The 21593-nt window shown below is 52.0% G+C and overlaps 1 protein-coding gene across 2 annotated transcripts in view; it reads right to left on the bottom strand.

Moving 5' to 3' along the window:
- Positions 1–21593, bottom strand: part of GPI (glucose-6-phosphate isomerase) — a 48550-nt gene that overhangs the window by 20929 nt on the left and 6028 nt on the right. For both annotated transcript variants that reach the window (XM_065536425.1, XM_005588784.4), the window contains 5 exons: positions 14180–14263; positions 13885–14031; positions 12788–12859; positions 12230–12274; positions 10263–10316 (listed from right to left, as the gene is read on the bottom strand). In XM_065536425.1, coding sequence (XP_065392497.1) covers positions 10263–10316; positions 12230–12274; positions 12788–12859; positions 13885–14031; positions 14180–14263 — 402 coding nt within the window. The remainder of the gene's footprint in view (positions 1–10262; positions 10317–12229; positions 12275–12787; positions 12860–13884; positions 14032–14179; positions 14264–21593) is intronic.

Genomic DNA, 21593 nt, shown 5'->3' with positions numbered 1-21593 from the left:
GACACTAGAAGATCCAGATTCTCATACCTGTGCCAAATGCCACCTCCTCAGACACCTGAAGACCCAGATCCTCACACCTGTACCAGATCCTACCTCCTCAGATACTAACAGACCCAGATCCTCATACCAGGGCCAGATCCTACCTGCTCAGACATAGACAGACCCAGATCCTCATACCAGGGCCAGATCCTACCTGCTCAGACATAGACAGACCCGGATTCTCATACCAGGGCCAGATCCTACCTCCTCAGACATTGAAAGACCCAGATCCTCACACCTGTACAAGATCCTACCTCCTCAGTCACTGGAAGACCCAGGTCCTCGTTCCTGTATCAGATGGTAACTCCTCAGACTTTCACAGATGCAGATCCTCATACCTGTACCAGATTCCTACCTCCTCCAACACTGACAGACCCAGATCCTCATTCCTGTACCAGACGGTAACTCCTCAGACATGGACAGTCCTAGATCCTCATACCAGGGCCAGATCTTACCTCCTCAGACATGGACGGACCCAGATCCTCATACCAGGACCCGATCCCACCTCCTCAGATACTGATGGACCCAGATCTTCATACCTGTACCCAGCCTCACCTCCCCAGACACTAGAAAACTCAGGGCTTCATACCTGTGCCAGATGCTATCTCCTCAGGCAATGGAAGCCCAACGGCCTGACACCTGAGTCCAACCTCACCTCCTCAAACACTGGAAGACCCAGATCATCATACCTGTGCCAGGTGCTACCTCCTCAGACATGGGAAGACCCAGATCCTCATACCTGTGCCAGGTGCTACCTCCTCAAACACTGGAAGACCCAGATCATCATACCTGTGCCAGGTGCTACCTCCTCAGACATGGGAAGACCCAGATCCTCATACCTGTGCCAGGTGCTACCTCCTCAAACACTGGAAGACCCAGATCATCATACCTGTGCCAGGTGCTACCTCCTCAGACATGGGAAGACCCAGATCCTCATATCTGTGCCAGGTGCTACCTCCTCAGACATGGGAAGACCCAGATCCTCATACCTGTGCCAGATGCTACCTCCTCAAACAATGGAAGACCCAGATCCTCATACCTGTGCCAGGTGCTACCTCCTCAGACATGGGAAGACCCAGATCCTCATACCTGTGCCAGGTGCTACCTCCTCAGACATGGGAAGACGCAGATCCTCATACCTGTGCCAGGTGCTACCTCCTCAAACACTGGAAGACCCAGATTCTCATACCTGTGCCAGATGCTACCTCCTCACACATGGAAGACCCATATCCTCACACCTGTGCCAGGTGGTACCTCCTCAAACATTGGAAGACCAGATCCTCATACCTGTGTTAGGTGCTACCTCCTCAGACACAGGAAGACCCAGATCTCATACCTGTACCAGATGTTACCTCCTCCGACATCAGCAGACCCAGGGCCTCATACCTGTAACCTGCTGTTACCTCCTCAGACATCAGCAGACCCAGGGCCTCATACCTGTAACCTGCTGTTACCTCCTCAGACACCGTCAGATCCAGGGCCTCATACTTGTACCAGATCCTACCTCCTCACACACTGGGAGACCCAGATGTCATACCTGTACTTAGCCCATCTCCTTGGATACCTCTTCCAGCACCACATACCTGTACCAGGCCCTACTTCTGTAGACACCTGCAGACCCACAGCCCCGTACCAGTGCCAGGACTCACCTTCTCAGCCTCATACTTGTGCCCAGGTATGCTTCCTTGGACAATGAAAGACCCAGCAGCTGTCTGCTGCTCTTGGCTGGGTCTCCTCAGATATTAAAAACCTACAACTACATTTCTGTTCCCCAGCTCACCTGCTTGAATAGTGGCCCAGTGCCTCATACTTGTGCCAGGCCCCACATCCTCAGATACTGACAGATCCAGATCCTCATACCTGTGCCAGAAATTCTCTGTTGAACAATGAAGACTCATCACTTTGTACCTGTGCACATTCCCAACTCCTCAGGCGGTACTGACAGATCCAGAACCTCAGACCTGTGCCTCACCCTACCTCCTGGACACTGACAGGCCCAATGGGTCATACCTGGGCTCGACCGATCTTCTCGGCCCATCACCTAGGCCTATCATTCACACTGCACCTTCTCAAGCCACACCCACAGGTTCCACTTGGTGCCGTCAGAATCCTCAGAACTTCACGGACGTCTCCCTGACAGCTGTTTATGGAGCACCTTCCACATTTCTAGCACAGGCAATGGACGCAGATCAAATAATCATGCCAATAAATGTGAAACTGAGAAACAAGTGCTCAGGAGAAATGGAATATGGTGCTGAGGCCACTTATAAAAGGAACCTGAGGGGTACTTGAGCCTTGATCTCAAGAACGAGCAGGCATGACCCAGAGAAGCACTGAGGGAGCATTCTAGCAGCAGTAACAGCACATGCAAAGGTCCTGTGGCCAAAGCAGTTTTTCTCAAGGGTGACAGAATTAAGGCCCACAGAAAATGATTTGAGTGACTTCTCAGTTCTCCCAAGGATGGTCCAAGACTAGTAACCTTCTAGACACGAAGGAGAGGTGCCCACTTATTACATCCAGTAGATGCCTTGGGCTGTGAGGGCTTAATTCTCTCCTGGAAGCCCACTGAGGCAGGGGGAAGCATAGCACCGTCCAGAGGATAAAGGAAGGGGTGAGGACCACAGGGTGGAAGCTGAGAGGCACGGCGGGAGGACTCTGAACAGTCTGTCGCTAAGGTAAGGACAGAAGCAAACAAGCCACTTCAAAGGCCCGGAGATTGACTGGGGAGTGCAGAGGACTGATTCTGGGAGCTCTCCAGTGTGGCTGAGAAGTTTCTGGTTTTTTTTAGAGACAGAGTCTTGCTCTGTTGCCCAGGTGAAGTGCAGTGGCATGATCACAGCTCACTGCAGCCTCAAACTCCTGGGCTCAAGTGATCCTCCCATCTCAGCCTCCCCAGTAGCTGGGACTACAGGCACACACCACCATGCTTGGCTATTTTTAAAATTTTGTGTAGAGATGGGGTCTTGCTCTGTTGTCCAGGCAGGTTTTGAACACCTGGCCTCAACCTCCCATCTCAGCCTCCCATTTCAGCCTTCTGAAGCTCAGGGATTACAGCCATGAGCCACCACACCCAGCCCAGACTCAGCTCTAGAAACTAAACTTCAGTACAGCCAGCCTTCTGGCTGACCGAGTCCAGGCTGCTCACCGTGGCCAAGAACAGGTCCTGAGATCCCAGTTTTGCAAGAGCCCAAGCAATGCCAAACAGTGTCTGACCTGAGCCTCCGAACCCTCTATCTGCAGATATGGGTCTCTAGACCTCACCTTTAAGTGCAGAGGCCTCTGAGACCACACATTATAGATGCAGCTCCTCAGTCAGTTCAATGTTCTGGGCCTCACCTGCCCCAGTGCCCCAGATCTCACCTTATCTAACCATCATCTACCTTTTTCCTCACTTTACTCACTTTTTTTTTTTTTGAGACAGGGTCTCTCACTCTGTCGCCCAGGCCCGAGTGCGGTGGCATGATCTCAGCTCACTGCAATCTCTGCCTGCCAGGTTCAAGCAATTTTCCTGCCTCAGCCTCCTGAGTAACTGGGATGACAGACATGTGCTACCATGCATGGCTAATTTTTGTATTTTTAGGAGATGGGGTTTCACCGTGTTGGCCATACTGGTCTCGAACTCCTGACCTCAAGTGATCCACCCACCTTGGCCTTCCAAAGTGCTGGGATGACAGGCGTGAGCCACTGCGCCTGGCAACTTTCCTCACTTTTAACTCAGACCCTATGTCAACTGGAGCAAAATGCCACCTTGGATGCAGGCCAACACCATGGACTGGTTACAGATCCTCAGGCCTCTGTAGTACCCTGAGCTCTGTCTATCATACCTGACCAGGGTGCTGAGAACAGATAGCTGACCCACCTGATCCTTAGGGTTCCCCAGACATCACCAGGCAGACCCAGGTACAAACACCTACAATGACTACCACTTTCCCTTGATATAAGAGCCCACACTACTCACCTAATTGTGCCTGACCCACCTTCCCCAGGCCTGGCTAGCCTCACCAATTATGCATTCCTGGGCTAGACCCCACCCACTTCACCTAACAAGCCCAGCAGTACTTTTGTGCTTAAACCCAGGTGTCAAGAACCCACCTAAGACCATGTTTATACAACCTCTGTGAAACTGAACCTGGATCCACAGACTCACTGCCAATGTCAGGCCAACATACCAGCACTGAGCCTGGATCCATGGACTCAATGCCAATGTCAGCTAAACATACCAGCACTGAGCCTGGATCCACAGACTCATTGACAACACCAGGTCAATATGCCAGCACTAAGCCTGAATCCACAGACTCACTGACAATGCCAGGTCAACATAGCAGCACTGAGCCTGGATCCATGGACTCACTGCCAATGTCAGGTAAACACACCAGCACTGAGCCTGGATCCACAGACTCACTGACAACACCAGGTCAACATGCCAGCACTGAGCCTGGACCCACAGACTCATTGATAATGCCAGGTCAACATACCAGCAGTGAGCCTGGATCCACAGACTTACTGACAACAACCAGGTAAACATATCAGCACTGAGCCTGGATCCACAGACTCACTGACATAATCAGGTATACATACCAGCACTGAGCCTGGAGTCACAGCCTCACTGACATAATCAGGTAAACATAACAGCACTGAGCCTGGAGCCATAGACTCACTGACACCACCAGATAAATATACCAGCACTGAGCATCGATGCAATGGCTTCACCTGGAAGACCTAGTTCTGCCTGTTTGTGTCCAACTCCAGTGCCTCAGGCTACAGAGTTACACACCTGTCGAAGATGGGTTCCAGACATCTCAGCTGATAGACCAGGCTTCACATAACCTGACCCCTCATACCCTGACTGACAGACCCAGGTTCCTTTGCCTGAGCCCAACTCAGATTCCTTACAGCCTACCAGGGTCCAGCTTTATTTACGTGAGCCTGGCCTCGGCAGTCCACATCCCGTGTCTGGCTTGGCTTTTCATGTCTCACAGACAGAGCCAATGCTGCCAATCTCTGCTTAACATCAGCACCAATGAGCTCACTGAGGAGCCTCAGACCTCATCAAATGGAACATCTCTGCCTACCTGTGCTCCCAGCTGAGATGTGTAGTTCTACCAACTTGTGACTAACCCATTGTCCCCAGGCCTAAGACTGAGTCAGCACAACGGAGCCAGAACCACGCACCAATGACTCCACCTGCAAGACCCCAGGTGTACGTCCCTCTAGCTACAAAGTCCTTACTTGAGAGAGATACATCTACCTACTCACGTCTAACTTAGGAGCCACAGACCTCGTAGGAAACCCACAATGTTCTCCCTGCCTGTGGAGACCCCCTGCTATGGGCTTGACCTAAGAGGCCACTCTGTACACCTAGGATCAACTCTGGTTCTTCAGGCTTCACCTCAAACACCCAGGGGCATATTCCTGTGCCTGAATCCAACTCCTGAAAGAGCCAACTCTATCTACCTGCATTCAATCCTAACTCCTCAGCTCTCCTTCAAGAGACTACTGGCAGACCAGTTTTGTCTACCTGCCTGACCCTGGCTCCTCAGACCACACATGGTGGGCCAGCTCTGCCTACCTGTGCTTGACCCTGGCTCCTCAGACCACACCTGAAAGGCTATCTCTACCTACCTGAGCTTGACCCTGGGTTCTCAGACTACACCTAGTGACCCAGAATACCTACCTGTACTCAATCCTGGCTCTTCAGACCATACCAGGCAGGCAGCTCTACCTACCTGAGCCTGACCCTGGCTCCTCAGACCATACCTGGTGGGCCAGCTTTGCCTACCTGTGCTTACCCTGTCTCCTCAAACCACACCCAGTGGGCCAGCTCTACCTACCTGTACTTGACCTTGGCTCCTTAAACCACACCTAGAAGACTATCTCTACCTACCTGTGTTTGACTCTGGCTCTTCGGAGTATACCTGGCATGCCAGATCTACCTACCTGAGCCTGACGTTGGCTCTTTAGATCATACCTGGTAGGCAAGATCTGCCTACCTGTGCTCGATGCTGGCTCCTGGGCTTGTACCTGGTGGACCAGCACTCCCTACCTGCATGTGGTGAGGGTTCCTGAGCTTGTACCTTGTGGGCCAGCTCTGCCTACCTCTGCTTCACACCTCAGCTGCTCATATCTCATCCAACACACTTGGTTTCTCTTACCTGGGCTTGACTATGACTTTTTAGGTCTCATGAACACACCCAGCTTTGTGAAGCTGCCCTGATTCTGGCTCCAAAGACCTTACCTGCCAAACCCTGCTCTACACACCTGTGTTTAACTCCTGTTCTTCAGACCTGATAGACCCGAAGAGATATACCTGGACCAGGCTCCAAAAACCTCACCCAAGAAACTCAATTCCACATGCCCACTTACCTGTGGCTGGCCACAGCTCCTCAGCCTCACCCAGGAGATGAACTTCTACCCACCCATCTTTTTTCTTTTTTTTTTTTTTTGAGACAAAATTTCACTCTCGCTGCCCAAGTTGCAGTATAGTGGCATGATCTCGGCTCACTGCAAACTCTGCCTCCCAGGTTCAAGCGATTCTCCTGCCTCAGCCTCCCGAGTAGCTGGGATTACAGGCACATGCCACCACATCCAGCTAATTTTTGTATTTTTTTGTAGAAATGGGGTTTCACCCGTCACCGTATTGGCCAGGCTGGTCTTGAACTCCTGACCTCAGATGATACACCCACCTTGGCCTCCCAAAGTGCTGGGATTACAGGCGTGAGCCACCACACACGACCCCTGTTTTTTTGTTTGTTTGTTTTTTGTTTTTTTGAGATAGAGTCTCACTGTCATCCAGGCTGAAGTGTAGTAGCACGATCTTGGCTCACTCTGCCTCCCCAGTTCAAGCAATTCTGGTGCCTCAGCCTCCCAAGCAGCTAGGACTGCAGGCATGCACCACCACCATGCCTGGCTAATTTTTGTATTTTTAGTAGAAATGGGGTTTCGCTATGTTGGCCAGGCTGGTCTCGAGCTCTTGACTTCAAGTGATCTGCCTGCCTTGGCCTCCCAAAGTGCTGGGATTACAGGCATAAGCCACTGCGCCTGGCCTTCCCACCTGTCTTGACACCACCTGGGAAATCCAGACCTGCTCACTGTGCCAAATCCCAGCCTCTCAGACCCTCCTGAGACCTGGCTCTATCCACTGCCTTCACTTCACACCCTCAGAGGTTGTCTACCACATCCAGGTCTTTCTAGATGAGCCTAACCCCAACTCCTTGGGCCTCACCTGATAGATCGTTCTCTCCACCTGTGCCTGACCTCAACTGCAGGACAGTTTAATTAGCTTGACTATGGCTGTTCTAGTCAACCTCCCTCCACGTGCCCCTGGTTTCACAGATGTCACCCGACAAACTCTACCCATCATGCTTCTCGGACCTGGGATACAAACCAGGGCCTGACCTCAGTGGCTCAGACCTTACCTGTGAGACCCAAAACTACATACCCATGTCTCACCTTAACCCCTGAAACCTCGCCTGCTAGAACCACTCTACGTACCTCGACCAGACCCAGGCTTCATCCACCTTTCAGACGGATGCAGGTCGTCCTCCCTTTGTCCGACTCCAGCTTTTTGGTCTCTTCCCAGGCTCACCCACCAGAGCTGCTCAGACATCGCCTGAGGACACAGCTCCAACCTGGACCCAATCATGGATCTTCAGCCTCACTTATCAGACCTTGTCTGCCTATCTTTAGCTCCAACGTCCTTACCAGACTGGTCTAGTTCTGCCTACCTGAGTAGAGTCTTGGCTCCTCAGGCCTCCCCTAGAAACCCAGCCATACAAACCTGTCTGATTCCAGCTCCTGGGACCTCAGACAGACGCGGCTCTGAAAGGCTGCACTATACACACCTAACCTGAACAGTCACTTTCCTCACACATGACAGATCACTGGCTGCTGACCTCGGCCTGAGGGAGCCTGGTGAGAGCCCAGTGTTGACAAACACTGTCTGACTGGCCTAGTCTTGATGTCTGCCCTGCAGACCCAGGTCTCTGGACCTTTACTCACCCTGAGCCACTCAGACCGCACCTACCCAGCACAGCTCCGCATGCAACCCGCCGGCCTCACCTGCCGCAGCTCCCCTGTCCTTGCCTCACATCACCAGGTACATTCCTACCTCTCCCGCATCTGGGCTCTGCAGACCCTGACGCCACAGACTTGGACTTCAGTCACGAATTCTCAGAGGCCTCTGACGCCCTGAGCTCTGCCCATCACACCCAGTCAGGATGCTGAGAAGCAGGTGCTGACCTGTGTGTCCCTAATCCTGGGTTCTAAACACCCCATTCGAGCAATTAGCCACCCACTACCTGATCCTCACTTTTCAGAACTGGCCAGAGATCCCAGCGTGCACACCCGTCCCATGCCATAGGTCAACATCACCTCCCACAGAGCCCGGCTGACATACACACATACAGGCTCCTCAGACTTCACCTGACAGAACCATCTCTAAATACCTGCCTCTCCTCCAGAATTCACAGACCCATGGGTCCCTCTCCCTGCCCTGGCTCCTCCTCAGAACTCACCTGGATCTGCTCTGGCTCCGCTTCGGGCCTCCCCAGCCAAAACTGGCCCTGTGGCATGTGCTGACTCTGGCTGAGCCCTGAGAGACCCTGCGGTTTCCCACCACCGCTCTGCCTGATCCTGACACCCAAGGCTGCCCCACAACTGGCCCTGGCGGACCAAGAATTACCACTACCAGACGAGACTCTTCTGATCTCACCTGAGAGCCGGGACTGCATCCCTAGGCCTGAGCTGATGGCTGTAGCTCACCCGAGACCCTACCTCCAGGAACTTCACCTGCTCCTATCCCTGGGTTCTTCAGATATCACCTTCTGGATTCAGCAGGACACACTCTAGTAACTCAGGCCGATCCCTCCTCCATCCCCTGTGGTCTGTCTAGCCTGGCCCAGGAAGCCTCCGCTTAGGTCTCACCAGCCAGCCCTGGCCCCATGTTCCTGTGCCTAAATATCATTGCTAGGCCTTACCTGGGAGACCAGACCCATCCTCTGCTTAAGCCACACCCTAACTCATCTCTACATGCTGGGTGGTGACGAGCAAGGACACCCCCGATCTGCTCAGCTCCTTGGCTGGCAGCAGCACCCACACGTCCCTGCCCACCACCCGCTCAGGCTCCAGATCCCAAGGAGGAGGTGGAAGGTGGCTACCCTCCATTATCAGGCATGCAACATTTATTAGAAGCCGCACAGTCTCTCTTGACCGGGGTTCCGCATCTGAGCCACAGGATGCAGAAAATGACTTGAGTGACTCTTGTCAATTCTTCCAAGGATGGTATGTAACTAGTCTCATTCTAGAAAGAAGTTAACTCATTATACACAGTGGATGGCTTAACGCATTAGGGCTTCATTCTCTCCCAGACCCCTAGAGCTTTCAAAGGTACAAGGTTATGTCTGTGGATGCCATCACCAAGCAAAGGGCCTCCGGTCCAAATGCCTGGAAACAGCCCCAGGTGGGAAAACCACCACATGGGCAATGCCCTCTCTGCTGCGCCTGCCACAGTGTTAGACCCTGCACCTAAGCCTGGCCATGCCCACAGCATTCACAGCGCCCACACCACACCCTGCACTGCACCCCTGCACCCCAGGCTTCACAGCCAGAGCCCTCCTCACACCACTGCTGAGCTCAGGCAAGTGCACAAGGAAAGCTGCAGCTCACTGTTCGGCTCCAGCAGAGGCGGTCCCATGGACCACCTGTTGCTACGGAGGGGTCTGCAGCCCTGTCACTCAAGGCAGGGTTTGCTCTGCAAGCTGCCCCAGCCTGGCGCCTCCTCTACGCCACCCCCCAGCTCCTCCTACAGCTCCTGTTGCTCCTTTCCAGGCCTACCCGGTCATACCTCATGCCTCACCCTGCCCCTTGGCCTTTACAGATGGTGGCTGCAGTTCAGAGAAAGGTCATTACTGAGAATAACTCACAACCTCAACTCGGTGAGAGGGGCAAGGGGGACTCGGGTTACCCCACAGTGGGTGTTGCAGGCAGGCACCCAAGGGAGTGTCATCTGGCAATGCAAGCTCAGCCCGCCCTCAGGTGGAAGTGGAGCCCTCATCCTGCCTGGGTTGCTCTTGTCCTCCAAGCCTCTCTGAGGGCCTCTCTACCTTTCCCCAAGCTAGGTATGCAGCAGGTACTCAATAAACACTGACCTGACCTCATGGGCCCCTCAACGGCCAGGATTTGGCAAAGGAACTTAATTCACCCAGTGCAGAAGTGCTTGTACTTACATCCCAGAACTCGAACATGTTTTGAGGGTCAATTCCAAACTCCTTCACTTTGGTCTACAAAAAAAAAAAAAAAAAAAAAAAAAAACAAAGGGAGAGAAATGAAAGGAAGCATTTGCTAGTGGGATGGAAACAGGAGCTCCAGGAGGCAGGGAGCTATGCTCTGTGAGCTGAGCCTCACCTTCCCCAGAGCCAGGGATGGGGCAGGGCTAGAGCAGTCTGTGAGTCGAGGGCAGGGCCCAGGATCTGCCCACCCCAAGATGGACACCAGGCACACCAGTGATGCTGCACCTGTAAAGCCCCCTGCTGAGGGCAGCTGTAACCCCGTGTGAGGAACTGGCCCACACACTGCTCTGCAACAGCTCTCATCCAGGCCTGTCTGGGACACCAGAACATGACCCCTCAGGGCATCTAGGAACCGAACCTAGGACTGGGACCCGAGCATGGGCAGGGGCCACCTACCAGGCCAGGCAACCACACACAGGCTGGACAGTTACCCAGCCCTTCCCACGTGTGGGAGGGTGACTGCACCAAGAAGCTCTGAGGACCCATCAGGTATTCTGGTCCCCAGAGCAGACAGGGCCAGCAACCCCTTACCTATTCCCCACAGGAGGAGAAGCCCTGCTGACCAGTCAGCGGGAGGCAGGCAACAGTGCTATGGTTAGCCAGCCTTATGGCGTCCTGCTGCAGCCGGGCGAGCACTGGAGGCAGAGATGTAGGGGTAACGGTGGAGGGGGTGGGAGGGAGTGATGTGGGTGTGGTCCCCAGCTCTGACACAGCACAGTGCCCACCGGCTGACTGCTGCTGTCACTCCTGGAACATCCCTTACTCTGCCATGCTCTGCTGAGCCTGCACAACCTCGGGGCCAGGCAGACTGTGAGAACTGGGGGGCAGGTGACCCAGGTTCTAATCCTGGTATCACCTACTCATACAGTCACTAAGTGAGCCAGGTACAGTGGCTCATGCCTATAATCCCAACACTTTGGGAGGCCGAGGTGGGCAGATCACTTGAGGTCAGGAATTCGAGACTAGCCTGGCCACCATGGCGAAACCCTGTCTCTACCAAAAATACAAAAATTAGCTGGACGTGGTAGTGGGTGCCTGTAATCCCAGCTAGTCAGGAGGCTGAGGCATGAAAATTGCTTGAACCCAGGAGGCAAAGGTTGCAACGAGCCAAGATCGCACCACTGCATTCCAGCCTGGGTGACAGAGCGAGACCTTGTCTCAAAAAATAGGCTGGGCACAGCAGCACACACCTGTAATCCCAGCACTTTGGGAGGCCGAGGTGGGCGGATCACTTGAGGTCAGGAATTAGAGACCAGCCTGGCCAACATGGTGAAACCCCGTCTCCACTAAAAATATAAAAATTAGCCGGGCATGGTGGCGTGCACCTGTAACCCCAGCTACTCAGCAGGCTGAGGCATGATAATCACTTGAACCTGGAAGGCAGAGGTTGCAAGGAGCCAAGATCTCGCCACTGCACTCCAGCCTGGGCAACAAAGCGGACTGTCTCAAAAAAAAAAAAAAAAAAAACACCACACACAAAACAACAATCACTAAGTAGGAGGCAAAGTGTGACCTCCCTTCATTGGGGCTTTATGTCCTTACGTGAAAAATGGAATGCATCCTCCACCCCTACCCAGCATGGCCCATTTGGGGAGATGCTGCGGACAGAGGCCTAGGAAGGTCATGTGTATGGAGGGTTCTGGGTATCACTCAGGCCTGGGAGATGGAAAAAGGGGTTATCGTGATCCCACTGACTCCAAGCTTCTCTTCTCAAGGCTGCAGAGGTTGAATGGGTGAATGTGGAAAAGGCAAGGAAGGCTTGCAGCCCACAGGCAGCCAACCCTTCCATAGCATCAGCCAAGCCAAGATCCACCAGACCTATGAACCACGTCTCTGACGGGCCATGACCTAGACATGCTGGGCCCTCCCAGGAAGGCAGTACAGGGGACCACAGGGGCACTTACTGTGTTAGTAGACAGGGCAACGAAGTGCTTCGCCACTGCAGAAGGCTACAAAAGACAGAGCCAAGTTACCAAATCCAGCCCAGGGAGACAAGGGGTAGTCACTCCCCATCACCAGAGGAACCAAGGCCCTGCATGGGACTGAGATTCCCAGTCCCTGGTTCTGAGACTGTTAAAGGAGGCCCACATCGAGGTCAAGGTCAAGAAAGCAGGTGGGTCACAGGCTGCCTGCTCATCCCATCTTACAAGCATGCGGGGCTCAGGGACATCCCTCCCCTATAAAATAGGTGTGGCCAAGAGTCCCTGCTGCACCAAGGAACCTTAGAGAAAGGGCAACACAAGGGCTGTCAGCCTGCGAGAGCAGGTTCTGTCACATCTGCAAGGCTGGGTCTGGCAAAGCCAGGATGAACAATCATCTCATCTAGCAAAGGCAGGCACTGGCAAGGCCACCTTCCTCTTCCAACTTCAGGAGAGACAGGGCCAGACTTGGTCACTCAGGGGCCCACCCTGCTCTTCCCAGCTCAGAGGCTGACCACGAGGGAGGCCCTATAGCCCACTCACATCCTTGGCCGCCTGGAGAAACCACTCCTTCGCCGTCTCCGCATTCGTGATGGTCTCCTGGGTGGTAAAGGTCTGCAACCGAAGAGAACAGCAGTGGGCGCCCGAGCTTAGGAGTGGGTGCAGCCTCAAGCCAGGGCTCAGCAGCGGAGGCCAAGGCAATGCCCAGTTGTCACCTGGAGCAGTATTTGCAGGTCAGTGACAGTGATGTCACATAACCTCCTGAGACTCCAACTCTTTAATACCAAAGGAGGGAGGCTGGTAAACACAAACCGCCGACCCTAAGCCTTCAGGTCAAAGGCCACAGCTTCTCCCCTGGGGGGCTGCAGTCAGCCTGAGGCTCTCTTCGGCCCAGGCTGGAAGGTATCTCAGAATTCAGATGGAATTCTTCATATTTTATGTACATTCATGTGAGTAAATAGAGCATAAACGGCAGCAAACAAAACCCCTCTATTATCAGGGCATGGCTCTGGGATCAGAAAGGAGCAAGTGTGGCAGGGCATGCTTTGGGAGCACTTTGGGAGGCCGAGGTGGGGGCATCACCTGAGGTCAGGAGTTCAAGACCAGCATGGCCAACATGGCGAAACCCCATCTATACTAAAAAATAATAAATAAATAAATAGTAAAATTAGCCAAGTGTGGTGGTGTGCTGCCTAGTCCCAGCTACTTGGGAGGCTGAGAAAGGAGAACTGCTTGAAACCCAGGAGACAGAGATTGCAGTGAGCCGAGATCACGCCACTACACTCCAGCCTGGGTGACAGAGCCAGATTCTGTCTCAAAAACAAAACAAAAAACAGGAGCAGGCATAAAGGACAGGTTTGTAAGGAAGTGGTGAGCAGTCCCAGACTGAGCAGAGATGCCGCAAGGTGAGTGGGTGTGATCAAGACACAAAGGTTCAAACTGATGTGTTCAGGCTTTCATCAGTCGACCTTGTTTGCTGCCAGGCACAGAAACAGTCTAGGGCAGCTGTACTGACCTGATCCACAAACCATGGTTCACCCACCGAGAGGGACCAATGGCCAGGGGGACAGCAAAACAGCCGTCCCTCCCTGCCCCAACACACACACGGCCAGGGGCCGGGCAGTTTTCGGCGCTCATACCTTGGAGGCGATGATGAACAGGGAGGACTCGGGGTTCAGCTGGGTCAGGGTTTTGGCAATGTGAGTTCCATCAATGTTGGAGACATACCAGACGCGGGGACCTTCTGAAGAGTATGGCTTAAGGGCTTCAGTCACCATGAGGGGTCCCTGGGGGGAGACACAGCATCAGAGAATAAGAATTCAGAGCCCACAAAAAGTGGAGACAGCCAGGTCCCATCCCTGGAGAAAGTAAGGACCTGGGTGGGACCAACAGTGCCCAGACTCCCACCCTACCCCAAGGCAGTTTTCTCCTCACCAGGTCGGAGCCGCCAATGCCAATGTTGATGACGTCCGTGATGGTCTTGCCTGTGTACCCCTTCCAGTCACCGCTCCGGACACGCTGGCACAGGGAGGAAGATGCCGTCAGCCCAAACCCCCAGGCATAAGCCGCTGTTCAAAAACATCATTACTGCCATGTCCTGGTTCCTCAGTCCCAGCTTTCAGGCCCTCGCAGGTGCCTCTATTTTTTTGTTTTTAATTTACAATTTTTTTTTTTTTTTGAGACGGAGTCTTGCTCTGTCTCCCAGGCTGGAGTGCAGTGGCGCGATCTCGGCTCACCGCAACGTCCGCCTCCCGAGTTCATGCCATTCTGCTGCCTCAGACTCCTGAGTAGTTGGGACTATACAGGTGCCCGCCACCATGCCCAGCTAATGTTTTTTGTTTTAGTAGAGATGGGGTTTCACTGTGTTAGCAGGATGGTCTCGTACTCCTGACCTCGTGATCCACCCGCCTCGGCCTCCCAAAGTGCTGGGATTACAGGCTTGAGCAACCGTGCCCGGCTTATTTATTTTTAATTTTGTTTTTTTTGAGACAGAGACTCCACTTTCTGGGTTCTAACAATACTCATGCCTCAGTCTCCTGAGTAGCTGGGACTACAGGCCTATGCCACCACCATGCCTAGCTAATTTTTTTGTATTTTTAGTAGGGACGGGGTTTCGCCATGTTGGCCAGGCTGGTCTCGAATTACTGGCCTCAAGTGATCTGCCCAGCTCGGCCTCCCAAAGTGCTAGAATTACAGGTGTGAGCCACCGCATCTCGCTATTTATTTATTTTTAAAACTGTGCCTTAGGGGCCAGGAAGGGTGGCTCAAGGCTGAGACAGGAGAATTGCTTGAGCCCAGGAAGTTGAGGCTGCAGCAAGCTAAGATTGCTAACACTGTACTCCAGCCTAGGTGACAGAGGAAGACCCTGACTCCAAAAACAGAACAAAATGCTCTGCCTTAGCCATTTTTTTTTCCTAAGACAGAGTCTTACTCTGTCGCTAAGGCTGGAGTGCAACGGCACAATCTCAGCTCACTGCAGCCTCCACCTCCAGGCTCCAGGGTTCAAGCAATTCTCCTGCCTCAGCCTCCCAAGTAGCTGGGATTACAGGCACCTGCCACCATGCCCGGCTAATTTTTACTACTTTTAGTAGAAACGGGGTTTCGCTGTGTTGGCCAGGCTGGTCTCAAACTCCTGACCTCAGGTGATCCACCCACCTCAGCCTCCCAAAGTGTTTGGATTACAGGTGTGAGCCACCACGCACAGCCTATTTTATTTTTTGTAGAGACGGTGTCTTGCTATGTTGCCCAGCCTGGTCTCTAACTCCTGGCCTCAAATAATCCTCCCATCTTGACCTCCCAAAGCGTTGGGATTACAGGCGTGAGCCACTATGCAAGGCCTAGGAGTCTCTGGAGACCACAGTGGCCCCTGCCACACTCACCACCAACTAGACTATTTCCTGGTTACAACAGTGAGACATCCCTACCTCACAGCAACACCGTCAGAATTTGCAAAACCAGGGATAACTCGGCAGAATCTACTATGCCAGAGACCAAGAGATGTGAAATGCTGAAAACTGTGACTGGGCGGGGAAAGGAGTATCAGACCTGCAGCCAGTCTCCAATCAGACGCCAGTGATCCCTGCTTCCTGGAACTCATGCCCCTGCATAGCTTCCGCCTGTGCTGGGAGAGGTGACCTGTGCACCCACCAGGAGACTGGCAAAAGGGGTGAAATGTGACTTCAGAGAACCTGCAGTTTCTGCTTTGCTCTCTCGGATGACTCGCTTTTGGCGAAGCCGTCTATGATGCTGTAAAGACACTCAAAAGAGCTCCATAAAGAAGCCCACGCAGCAGGGAACTGAGGCCTTTTTCCAACAGTCACTGCCAACTCGCTTCCTGTGTATGGGACACCTTAGAGGGGAGTCCTCCAAACCCATCAAACCTTCCAGTAACCAGGGCGCTGGCCAACATCTTGACTAAAGCCTCATGAGAGATCTCCAAACCAAGACCAACCAGGTGAGCCACTCCCAAACCTCTGACCCACAGACACTGTGAGAGGTAATAAAAGTACTGCTAGGCCCGGCATGGTGGCTCACACCTGTAATCCCAGCACTTTGGGAGGCTGAGGCAGGTGGATCACAAGGTCAGAAGTTCGAGACCAGCCTAGCCAACATGGTGAAACCCCATCTCTACTAAAAGAAAAAATACAAAAATTATCTGGGCATGGTGGCGTGCCCCTGTAATCCCAGCTACTCAGGAGGCTGAGACAGGAGAATTGGTGAAACCCAGGAGGCGGAGGTTGTAGTGAGCTAAGATTGTGCCATTGCACTCTAGCCTGGGCGACAGAGCAAGACTGTCTCAAAAAAAAAAAAAAAAGTTTATTGCTGTTTTAAGCCAAGTTTTCACGTCATTTGTTACACAATGATAGATAACTAATACAGATTCTGGCACCAAAAGTACAGTGCTGTCATAATAGAAACCTAAATATGCATGACTCAGTGACTCATGCTTATAATCCCAGCACTTACTGGGAAACTGAGGCAGGAGGATCACTTGAGCCCAAGAGTTTAAAACTAGCCTGGGCAACATAGCATGACCTCATCTCTACAAAAAATAAAAAAGTAACCAAGCATGGTGGCATGTGCCTGTAGTCCCAGAAGGCTGAGGTGGGGGATTGCTTGAGCCCAGGAGTTCGAGGCTGCAGTGAGTGGTGATTGCACGCACCACTGCACTCCAGCCTGGGCAACAGAGTGAGACCCTATCTCAAAAAATAAGAAAGAAAGAAAAGAAAAAATAATTATCCCATACATATCAGTCATCCTATGCCCACCTCGCCATTGTATGTTGGGTGTCTGGGGGTAATTTGTCTCTTTAAATTCACATGTCTTCAGATTGAAAGGAACTATACTCGAGTTGTACTAAAGGAAATGCAGGTACTACCACACCTGTACTTGACAAGATGAGGTTCTAGACTTCTGATACTGTAACAGGATATGGACTTAGGAGAAAGTGAGTGGGGTATTTGCGTATGGAAAGAACACAAATCAACCACTAGGCGCCAGAAGCAGGACTACGATAGCCACCCACCTTCTGGGATGGTGACCAGTGGTCCTTGCCTCCTGGCATTAACCCACTGGTGCAGTCCCTTCCCACAATGACCAGGGCTGATCTGTAACACCAACAGGGTATTATAGAAATGAAAGAGTGTAGCTGGGCGTGGTGGCTCACCCTGTAATCCCAGCATTTTGGGAGGGCGAAGCAGGCAGATCACTTGAGATCAGGAGTTCGAGACCAACCTGGCCAAAATGGTGAAACCCCATCTCTACTAAAAAAATAATTTTAAAAAAAAGGGGGCAGGCATGGTGGCGGGTACCTGTAATCCCAGTTACTCAGGAGGCTAAGGCAGGAGAATCGCTTGAGCCCAAGACCGGAGGTTGCAGTGAGCCAAGATCACGCCATTGCACTCTGGCCTGGGCGACAAGAGTGAAACTCCATCTCAAAAAAAAAATTAAAAAAGAGTGTGAATCCTGACATTAGGTCACAAAAGACCTCCAGGCATCTGCCTTGCTCTCTATTGGATCACTCACTCTGGGAGAAATAAGCTGCGTTGTCATGAGGACACTTGAACTGTCTGTGCCTCCCAAAGCCAGCTGTGCTAGTGAGCCATCTTCAAAGCAGACCCTCCAGGCCCCATCAAGCCTTCAAATGACCACATCTTTAGCCAGCATCTTGACTGCAATCTTAGAAGATCAGAGCCACTACTCCAAACGCAGCCACTGCAAATTCCCCACCTAAAGAGATGGTGATTGTTGCTTCTAGTTGCTAAATTTTGGAATAATTTGTCACACATCAATAAAAAATTAGTATACACTAATAAGATCCAGCAATTTTCTTTTCTTTTAAATTTTTTTTTTTTTTTTTAGAATCTTGCTCTGACACCCAGGCTGGAGTACAGTGGTGCGATCTCAGCTTACTGCAACCTCCATCTCCCGGGTTCAAGCGATTCTCCTGCCTCAGCTTCCCAAGTAACTGGGACTACCGGCGTGCAACACCATGCCCAGCTATAAATAATAATAATTATTATTATTATTTTTTGTGATAGAGTCTTGCTTTGTCACCCAGGTTGGAGTGCAGTGGCGCTATCTCGGCTCTCAGTAACCTCCACCTCCTGGGTTCAAATGATACTGCTGCCTCAGTCTCCCGAGCAGCTGGAATTACGGGTGCCTGCCACACCCCCAGCTAATTTTGTTTGTATTTTTCGTAGAGACAGGTTTCGCCATGTGGGCCAGGCTGGTCTCAAACTCCCGACCTGAAGTGATCCACCCACCCCAGCCTCCCAAAGTGCTAGGATTACAGGTGTGAGCCACAGCATCCAGATTATAAATTATTATTTTTAAATTAAAACAAAAATAGGCTGGGCACAGTGGCTCACGCCCGTAATCCCAGCACTTTGGGAGGCCGAAGTGGTCAGATTATGAGGTCAGGAGTTCGAGACCAGCCTGGCCAACATGGTGAAACTTCATCTCTACTAAAAATACAAAAATTAGCTGGGTGTGGTGGCAGGCACCTGTAATCCCAGCTACTCTGGAGGCTGAGGCAGGAGAACTGTTTGAACCCAGGAGGCAGAGGGTGCAGTGAGCCAAGATCAGGCCATTGCACTCCAGTCTGGGCGAAAGAGAGAGACTCTGTCTAAAAAAAAAAAAAAAAAAATGGCCAGGCGCAGTGGCTTACGTCTGTAATCCCAGCACTTTGGGAGGCCAAGGTGGCCAGATCACGAGGTCAGGAGATGGAAACCATCCTGGCTAACATGGTGAAATCCAGTCTCTACTAAAAATACAAAAAATTAGCCGGGCGAGGTGGCGGGCTCCTGTAGTCCCAGCTACTCAGGAGGCTGAGGCAGGAGAAAGACGTGAACCCGGGAGGCAGAACTTGCAGTGAGCCGAGATTGCGCCACTGCGCTTCAGCCTGGGTAACAGAGCGAGACTCTGTCTCAAGGAAAAAAAAAAAAAAAAAAGAGGGTCTATGTTGCCCAAACTAGTCTTGAACTCCTGGCCTGTAGTGATCTGATTCACCCTTCCAAAATGCTGGGATTACACACAAGCCACTGCACTTTTCTGGGTTTAGGTTTTAAAGACACGGTCGTGCTCTGTTGCTCGGCCTGGAATGCAGGAGTATGATCATAGCTCACTGCAGCTTCAAACTCCTGGGCTCAAGCAATTCTCCCGCCTCAGCCTCCTAAGTAGCCAAGACTATAGGTGCACACTACCACAGCTGGCTAACTTTTAACTTTTTTTTTAAAGGCAAGGTCTTGTTATGTTGCCCAGGCTGGTATTATACCACTGGCCTCAAGCAATCCTCTTGCCTCTGTCTCCCAAAGGGCTGGGATTACAGAGGTGAGCAACTGTGCCTGGCCCTACTTTTTCTTTAAATATACCATGGGAAAATTTCCATCAATACAGAAAGAAATAAAATAAGTTGTTCAACTTCTCAACCCTCCCTCACGGGCATATGACAAAAGAGGTTACAAAAGCAAGTCTCAGCTGGGTGTGGTGGCTCATACCTGTAATCCCAGGACTCTGGGAGGCCAAGGCGGGTGGATCACTTGAGATCAGGAGTTCAAGACCAGCCTGACCAACATGGTGAAACCCTGTCTCTACTAAAAATACAAAAATTAGCCGGGCGTGGTGGTGTGTGCCTATAATCCCAGCTACTGGGGAGGCTGAGGCAGGAGAATCACTTGAACCTGGGAGGCAGAGGTTGAGTGAGCCGAGACCACACCATTGCACTCCAGCCCAGGTGACAGAGCGAGACTCTGTCTCAAAAAAAAAAAAAAAGGCAAGTCTCCTTCCCTGACTGTCAAAGGTTTGTTATAATGAAGCATCCCAGAGGCAAAATGTATCTTTTTTTTTTTTTTTTTTAAGTTTTGAGACAAAGTCTTACTCTGTTGCCCAAGTTGCAGTGCAGTGGCGTGATTTTGGCTCACCGCAACCTCCCCCTCCCGGGTTCAAGTGATTCTCCCACCTCAGCCTCCCGAGTAGCTGGGACTACAGGCACGCGCTGCCATGCCTGGCTAACTTTTTTGTATTTTTTTTTCAGCAGAGATGGAGTTTCACTATGTTAGCCAGGCTGGTCTTGAACTCCTGACCTCGTGGTCCACCCACCTTGGCCTCCCAAGGTGCTGGGATTACAGGTGTGAGCCACCACACTCAGCCAAATGTGTCTATCTTTATTACAATTACATCCAGCTTTCATTTGACCAAATGAGGCTTTACCATACCCACCAATTCTGCAACTTCCTTTTTCAACTTCCCAGTCCATCCTGAACAGCATGGCAAGTCAATCCAACTGTAGCTCCCTGATTCCTAACGGTGCCCAGGATGACAGTATATGAATATATGCTGACTCTACTTGGTAAGTCCCCTGATATAAATGAGTACAGCTTGGTTTCAGGTTTTGCCACTACAATCAAGGTCACAGTGAACGTCTTCACCCAATCTTGGCAAACTTTGGAGAGCACAGCCATGAGGAATGTTCCTCACCAGGGGATTGCTGCCATTCAGCAACTTTTTTTGAACTATAAATACCCTATCAGCCTGAGTCAGGTACTCCAGTGGCCAGCTTTAAGGGAAGGCCTTCCTGGAAACAGCACCCCAAACAGTGCAGTGCCACCCTCGCCATGTGGCATGGCTGAGCGCATCCAGCCCGATCACACAGCACTAGGCTTTGAATGCACTTCAGCTCTGCCACTCACAGCACATGGCTGGAAAGGCCCTGCTGCACGCCCAAAGCCCATCACATGGACTGACCACCCTAAATGACATTCTGGAAATCCAGATTCCCATCAGGACCCCACAACTTCCTTGCCCTGGGAAGCGTCTCACTCTGTCACCCGAGCTGCCTCAACCTCCCGGGCTCAAGCAATCCTCCCACCTCAGCCTCCCAAGTAGCTGGGACACACCAGCATGCCTGGCTAATTTATTTATTTTTTGAAGAGATGGGTTTGTTTGTTTGTTTGTTTGTTTGTTTTGAGGCAGAGTTTCACTCCGTCACCTAGGCTGGAGTGCAGTACTATGATCTTGGCTCACTGCAACCTCCGCCTCCCAGGCTCAAGAGATTCTCCTGCCTCAGACTCCCCAGTAGCTGATATTACAGGTGCTCGCCACCATGCCCAGGTAACTTTTTGTATTTTTAGTAGAGACGGCGTTTCACCATGTTGATTGATCTCAAAACTCCTGACCTCAAATGATCCAACTGCCCAGCCTCCCAGAGTGCTAGGATTACAGGCATGAGCCAACGTGCCCAGCCCATTTTCAGGTCTGAAAGTGGCTCTTGGCCAAAGTAACCGGACGTTGACCAGCCACATGTGGAGACCACTGCTCCTAGGACAAGCAGCAAATGATCACAGCTGCA

Source organism: Macaca fascicularis, chromosome 19, assembly GCF_037993035.2.
Source record: "Macaca fascicularis isolate 582-1 chromosome 19, T2T-MFA8v1.1".
Classification (NCBI taxonomy): Eukaryota; Metazoa; Chordata; class Mammalia; order Primates; family Cercopithecidae; genus Macaca; species Macaca fascicularis.
This window is presented reverse-complemented; position numbering and strand designations above follow the sequence as displayed.